The sequence below is a fragment of the Psammomys obesus genome, unplaced genomic scaffold (genome assembly GCF_907164565.1).
Source record: "Psammomys obesus unplaced genomic scaffold, mPsaObe1.curated_primary_1811, whole genome shotgun sequence".
NCBI lineage: Eukaryota > Metazoa > Chordata > Mammalia > Rodentia > Muridae > Psammomys > Psammomys obesus.
This window is the reverse complement of record NW_026596039.1, coordinates 23,453,490-23,461,487: the sequence shown is the minus strand read 5'-3', so window position 1 is coordinate 23,461,487 and position 7,998 is coordinate 23,453,490. Positions and strand designations below refer to the sequence as shown.

At 39.8% G+C, this 7,998-nt stretch overlaps 1 protein-coding gene across 1 annotated transcript; it reads right to left on the bottom strand.

The window, feature by feature from the left end:
* Nucleotides 1-4,837: 4,837 nt before the first annotated feature.
* Nucleotides 4,838-5,776, bottom strand: LOC129687355 (vomeronasal type-1 receptor 4-like). Its single transcript, XM_055621701.1, has one exon. It carries the CDS (start codon nucleotides 5,774-5,776, stop codon nucleotides 4,838-4,840), a length of 939 nt encoding a protein of 312 aa, XP_055477676.1.
* Nucleotides 5,777-7,998: the final 2,222 nt, after the last annotated feature.

Here is a 7,998-nt window from a genome sequence, read left to right as displayed (position 1 = left end):
TAAAAAGAGTTAAAAAACAAACAAGAATAGTAAAAATAATAATGCACAATAGAAGACCTTCTGGAGGTTTCTCTATCCCTGATTTCAAGCTGTACTACAGAGCAATAGTAATGAAAACAGCATGGTACCGTCATAGAAACAGACTGGTTAGTGGAATTGAATCAAAGACCCAGAAATATACCTATATACCTATGGTCACTTGATTCTTGATAAAGAAATCAAAACCATGCTTGGAAAAATGATAGAATCTTCAACAAATGGTGCTGCTCTAACTGGACATCTACATGTAGAAAAATGGAAATAGATTCACCCTGCACAAAACTGAAACTCAGTTGGATCAAAGAACTCAACATAAAATCAGAAACACTAAATCTACTGGAAAAGAAAGTGTAAATCAGCTTGGAAACCACTGGCATGGGAGACAACTTCTGGAAAAGAACACCAAAATGGCTGGCTCTAAGGTCAACAATTAATCAGTGAGACCTCACAAAACTGAAAAGCTTCTGTATGGCAAAGGACACCATCAATAGAACAAAATGTCAGGCTGCAGATTGGGAAAGAATCTTCAACAGCCCTACTTCTACAGGGGGGAATGCCAAAATAGCTAACGACACAAGAAATTAAGCACCAACAAACCAAATAATCCATTTTAAAATGGGGTACAGAGCTCCACAGAGAATTTCCTACAGGGAAATATCGAATTCCCGAGAAGCACTTAAAGAAAAGCTCTTCTTGTGAGTAAAGTGTAATTAATAAAGAAAAAAATAGAAAGAAAAAAAAAAGACAAGTGCGGGCACTTTTGCAGATTTTAACATCTGCTAGCTTGGGCATTTAAGAATTGTCACTTGCTTTTAGGGGGAGGGGATAGGGAGAATGAGGGAGGTAAGGTGGGATGGGAGGAGATGAGAGAGGAGCTACAATCGGGATACAGAATGAATTGTAAAAATTAAAAAATAATAAAAAGGAAATAAAATTATATATATATATATATATATATATATATATATATATAACAAGCTGCTTAGTTACAAATGTATATGCATTCTTGGGAATAATTTTTCATATTTGTTTTTCACCCATAATACATAAAACATTTGATCACATGAGGACACTAGGAAACATGCTTTTCTTACTTACTCTCACTGTAATAGTTGGTTTACTTAAAGAAAAATAGAATGTAACTATGTTGTGATTTTCGTACTACTTGAAAGATCTTGATGGGCTCTATAAGATGTAGGAAAAAGAATGAAAGTGTGGTTTGGAACTCACTCTTCAGAGTCTGTTCCATCCACCAAGATGTGTGTGTATGTATGTGTATGAGGTTGTTAGAATATTTTTTTCATCCACCAATGTATGTGTATATGAATGTATGTAAGGTTGGGTTGGAACTCATTCTCTGGAGCTTGTTCCATCCACCCAATGTGTGAGTGTGTATGCATGTATGTACATGTGTATTTATATGTGTATATATATGTGTGTGTACATGTGTATGCATGTATATGTATGTATAAAGCAGAAGAAGCCTGTAAGACAAGCTAAATGAAGAGAAAAAGCTTGTTGGAACCTACTTGCTGGAGTCTGTCTTACTTCATCATCAAGTCTAAGTGCATGTGTGTGTTTGTCTGTCTGTCTGTCTTTCTGTGTGTGGTCTTTTTCTCTCCTTTCTTTTCTTTCTTAGACACTTTGCCACTACCAGTGGAAAGCCAATGCTAGAGCAAATAGCCCTAGTTGACACTCACGATAATAACTGTAAGCACATGCCAGGTAGCTACCAGCACTGGCTGATGCCAGCAATTTAATTCTGGTCCCTCAGTCTGCCACTATCACTGGAAGCAAGGGTTGGAAACGATCAGTTCCAGCCCTGGAAAGTTACCCTCAGAAAAAGTTCTGCTGGGCCACCAGACAGTCACCAGGCCTATGCACAGCTTCAGTTCACCCTGTGGTGTTGAAGCTGGTATTCAGTAATCATTCCTGTGCTGGTTGGGCTCTAGGAAGGAAGGGAGGGTGAGGTTGCAGATTTAGGAGCTGGTCCTGACTCTGATGCTCCCGAGGCACAGGGTTTGGGTTGTGTGCTTACTTAAGAAGAGGTTACTAGGTACAGGGAAGGCCACAATTTTCTAGTAGTATTTGCCTCTGTGAGAAACAGGAGTGAAACTTGTCTAAGAATGTGAAGGAAAGTGAGGAACTGAAAACTCTTTAAATGATTCCACATAGTTTCTCTGAATAAATATACTATCATCTAGATATGCTTTGGACATCTCCCCCAAAGGCTGACCTATGAGCTTGTACCTCAAATGTAAGTGGTACAGCTCAGAGGAGGTAGAATCTTTAAGAGGTGGATCTGGAAAGGAAGTTAAGTCATTGGAGGGACTGCGCTGGGGTGAGATTGATTAAAAAAAAAAAAAAAAAAAAAAAAAGCTCAGTGTCATTAAACATCAGAGAAATGTACATCAAGATGACCCTGAGATTTTTTCTTATGCCAGCCATGTTGATGAGGATGTGGACAAAGGGGAACACTCCTCCATTGCTGGATGGAGTACAAACTTTTACAACCACTGTGGAAATCAACTTGGTGCTTCTCAGAAAACTGAGAATAGCTCTACCTGAAGACCCAGCTATACCTCTCCTAAACATATACCCAAAATATGGTCCACCATACAGCAAGGACATTTGCTCAGCTGTGTTTATAGCCACTTTTTTTGTAATAACCAGAAACTGGAAACAACCCAGATGTCCCTCAACAGAAGAAAAAGACAGGGCAGAAATTGAGAGAATGTCTAAATGATTCCTGTCTGTACCTGGGAGAGTGCCTGGCCCATGGGAGAGTGCAAGCCCCTGACACTATTACTGATACTCTGCTTTGCCAGCAGAAAAGAGCCTAGCATTGCTCAGAGAGGATCTACCCAGCATCAGGTTGAAACAGGTGCTGAGACTCACAGTAAAACATTAGGTGGAGCACAGGGAACCTTGTGTCAGAGAGGGGGATTGATAAAAGGGCTGGAGGAAACAGAAACCCCACAAGAAGACCAAGAAACCCAAGTAACCTGGACCCATGGGGGCTTGCGGAGACAGATGCACCATCCAAGGACCATGCAAGGACTGTACCTAGGACCCCTACACACAAGTCCTCAATGGACAGCTTGATCTTCATGCAGGTTTGCTTACTAGGGATTTAAATAATGGGGGACGTCTCTGAAATGGACTCTGTTACCTTCTTTTCGGTCACATGATGAGTTTGATTTTTATGGTCCAAGACAGCAGATTAGTGGCAGTTATTATTCACATACAGAAGGAGAGTCTGGGACATTTGTAGGTAAAGCCTCTCCTCATGACACTTTATTATAGAGTATTGTTTTAGCCATTCTGGGTTTCTTCTTTTTCCATATGAAGGTGAGAATTTTTTCTTTCAAGAACTGTAAAGAATCCTATTTAAAAGGGGATACAGAGCTAAACAGAGAATGGTCAATAAATTAATAACGAATGGGAGAGAAGCACTTAAAGAAGTGATCAACATACTTAGTCATCAGTGAAATGCAAATCAAAATGACCCTGAGATTTCACCTCACACCCATCAGAATGGCCAAGATCAAAAATTCAAGTGGCAACAAATACTGGAGAGGATGTGGAGAAAGGGAACCCTCCTCTTTTGCTCTTGGGAATGTAAACCTGTACAACCATTTTAGAATTCAATATTGCACTTTCTCAGATACTTAAAAATAGTGTTAACTCAAGATCCAGTTATACCACTCCAGGGCATATTTCCAAAATGCTCTTAACCATACAACAAGGACAATTGCTCAACTATGTTCATAGAAACTTTATTCATAATAGGCAGAATCCTATTACCTGCCCCTTAATGGAGGAATGGATACAGAGATTGTGGTACATTTACAAAATGGAATACGACTCAGCAATTTTAAAAAAAAATGAAATCATGAATGTTGCAGGCAAATGGATGAACCTAGAAAAATAATCATCCTGAGTGTGGCAACCCAGAAGCAGAGAGACATACAAAGTACGTACTCACTTATAGGTGGATATTAGCCATAAATTATAGAATAAACATACTAAAATCTATAGTTCTAAAGAAGCTAAACAACAAGGAGGATCCTAGGAAAGAGGCTTAATCCTCTCTCAGAAAGAGTATAGACATAGGAAGTAGAAGACAGGGAACAGGACAGTAGTCTTCCACATAGGGCTTCTGAAAAACTCTACTCATCAGGGTATTGGGTATTGGGTATTGGGCTGAGTGTAAGAAATCTTATGGGGGAAAAAATGGAGAGAGAAAACCCTGGAGGGGACAAGAGCTCCACAAGAGACTAACAGAGCCTAAAAACATGGTTCCAGGGGCCCTGTAGAGACTGATACTCCAAACAAAGACCATACATGGAGAGGACCTAGATCCCCTGCTCAGAGGTAGCCCATGTGATTCTCAGTCTCCATGTGAGTTCCCTCATAAAGGGTGCAGAAGCAGGCACTGACAGGAACTGCGTTGTGTGCTCTTTTATCACGTGTCCTGATCTGGTGGCCACAGAGAAAGAGGATCCAGCCAGTTCTGATGAGACCCAATAGGTTGGAGCCAGATAGTACATGAAGAGGATCTCTCATGTGAGTAGACTAGAGAAGAGACATACTGTGTGGAAGAGGAAGGGAAGGTGTGACTCGGAGGAGATGAGACAGGGAGCTACAGCAGGGATACAAAGTGAATAAAAGGTAAAAAAAATAATAATAAACAAAACTATTTTAAAAAGAAAGACAAAGTGTTACCTGCTTAACTTTCTGTGATGATCTTTTAAAGGCAAGGGGAGAGTAAAAAACTGGTATCCCACAAAATATATCATTTCCAGAAAATAATATTAAATATTTTTATTTCTGATCCAAACCATATTAGCCTGAACAAAAATGAGCAAGGATTCATAAGAACGAAGTGTCCAAATGATGGAAAACACAAAGAAATGGCAGGATTGATATTCACCAACCACATATATTGATTACGAAAAAGAGCAATGCAGCCTCGTAAGACGGAGGAGAGAGTATAAAAAGCCAGAAAGGAAGAGAGGAGAAGGAGGATGTTCTGGGTGGCCCTGGAGTCAGGAGAGGTTTTGCTGGAACCATGAGTGCTGCGGATGTGTTGAACCCTCTGCTTGTGTCTGTACAGGATGATAATCATAGACATGCTGGACCAGGCAATGAGCACAGAAAGAAAGACTTCAGGGCACATCACCAATACTCCATAGAGAAACTCACTGATTTCATCATGGATTACAATAGTGCAGTATCCAAAATCTCGTTTTCTTGTCACATTTTCACTATTCCTACTGAAAAATTTATCCATTGAGGAAAAGATATTTATCAACATAGAGAAGCCCCAGAGACCAGAAATGGAGGAGCCAATATACTTGGCAGCTCTGTGTTTATAATCCTTCCAACAAGATTCACTGGGACTAATGGTCATGGCCTGGAAGATACTCAAAAGGCAGGTGGAGCCAATGGACACAGTCCTGCCAAATTTTTGAATGAATAACAGAAATCTGCATGCAAAATCATTCAAAAACTGCTTCATCCCAAAAGCTGTCATTGTGTTAGGCACTCCAAAAGAAAGAATGATCAAGGCATTGGCTGCCATTATGTGCATGAGAATCAGATCTGTGGGTTTTAATGTGCCCTGTCTGTAGTAAAGTATGAGGTAGTAGAAAATAAAAGAGAAATTTCCCAGAATTCCAATTGTAGTTTGTAATAGAAAAATTATTCTGAGGGCCATATTCCAGAATCCCATTCTTTGAACCTACACAGTTTCCTTGAGGTTATGGTTTTGGATATTTCTCAGGTCAAAATGAATAGAAAGAGATGCTGTAGTTTTTGGGAAAAGAGGACACTTTGAATCCATAAGGCTACTGACAGGGTGAAACAGAGTCCTTTACGCTCAGTTGTTAAAAGCCAGCCTACACTCCATGAAAATGTCATCACACAAATTTTGAAAAGTAGTCATTTCTATGTATGTTATTGTGATATTGATAAACACCTCTGTATGCATATATTGATGGAAAAATTGCCACCAAGTTTCATAGAAAATGCAAAATTCAGGACAGTGTAATGTTGCCTGTTGAAAGTGAAAAAGTGACATCACATTCAAAGAGAATTCCAGAACATACTGATATTTGCTACAGATAAAATGAAAGAAGATAATTATAATAATGAAAAAAATTACTTATATTGATTGTTAAGGCATATTTACCTATAATTAAGACACAACAGGTAGTAAATTAATAATATAATTCAAAATATACCTATAGTCTTAGGAAAGTGTAAAGGTTCCTCCATCTTGTGTCAGCTGGAGGCATCCTTCATTTAACCTGAAACTGATAACCCCACACCCCTTTATTCCCTTTCGTGAAAAGTCCCATGGGAGAGTACACAGCCCTGGTTCTACAAACTCAGCTGCAAACGATATTCTGTTTAGCTGCTAGCTGACTTGACTCCTCCCTGCAACTGTCACACAGCAGGTATGTTTCTGGGATCTCTGACTTTTGTTTAACATAATATATTTATTGGTATTTGGAGAAATTTCACATCATCAACTCCTATCACACTCACTTCGCAGCTCTCCCAGTCCTCACAGATCCCTGCCCTGTGCTCTCCTTCTCCCATCAGGACAAACAGCTCCAGCATCAGTGCCAGTGACTCCATGCTGAGGGCTGGAGTGTGGGGCCTAGGGACAGTTCTATTTAGTATTTGCTTCTTTGTATATGTCCCTGTTGTGAGTGTACACAGCCCATGGCTCATCAGGCAAGACCCTTGTGCTGGAGGCCTGCTGGCGCAGAAGGAGCAACAGGGCTATAGATCCCTCACTGTCAGCTGCCCTCAGCTCTGATGGCCACATTAGTTACCAACTTCACGAGTTCTCGTTTCAAAACATCTTCCCTTTTTTCTCAGTTGTAACAGTAATATTGTGCACTCAGAAATTTTTTGGTCTGTAAAACTTATTCTAAATAGTTTATTTTTAAATATGGAAAGAAAATATTTATACCTTAATTATTTCTCAGGGTTCTTTAATTAATTTTATGCATCTTTTGTTTCTTCTTTTTATTTTTTATTAATTACAGTTTATTCATTTTGTATACCAGCTGTACAACAGAATCAAAATTTCTGAGAAATTTTCTTTTCTGCCAGTGAAGTACCTTTCAAAGCCGCTGGATATTTCAGACCCCTGGGAGCTCTGCTGCATTCCTGGTGAATGCAGAGATCTATTCTCTCTGCTTCTGTGCCTTTTAAGCTCCCTGTAAAATGCAACTGAGGCATTTCTGATCAGTCTGTATGTCTTTGAATGTGCATGATTTCAGTGTTCACCATTTGAAACTGTATAAACAATTGTAGCCTCTTTCCTAAGAAAGACTGTTTTCTCCTCCTCTCAGCAACCCTTACTGTAGCTCTAAACACTCAGGAAAAATTCTCTTTGCAAAATAAGGTCATTAAAAAAATATCCCAGTTGACTGAAGTTCAGAAAACAACTGATTGTGTGATGCCAAGCCTCAGTTCATCCATCTAGTATTCATCTCCTGCACATCAGTCTCAGAGAACATTTTGAAAAAGAGGCAGTCATATTATAAGAGCTACAGGAACAGATATCTCCTGTGGGATTGCAACTCCTTGAAATGTCAGGAAAGCTACTTTCATAAAGCATGGCTGCCTAAAAACCCAGACAGAGACACCAACAGACATGCTAACATGGAAGGGGAAATTACTCCGGGCCCCAATAATCCTACCTTTGAGAATACCCACACCAATAAGGTGGCCTTTTTCATCATCTAGTAACAATCATGGGAGCTTGACCTGTAGATCACCTACACATGTCCAGTGGCAGCCCATGATCAATTAATTGTTACACACAGGCAGAAGTATACCTACCAATTCCAGGCTCTGAGGACCCCAGGCCCTCATGCTGGACGTGCATGGGTGGCAGCTGATAGCCAGCTGGGTGGGCCTCTACTGATGTCACCA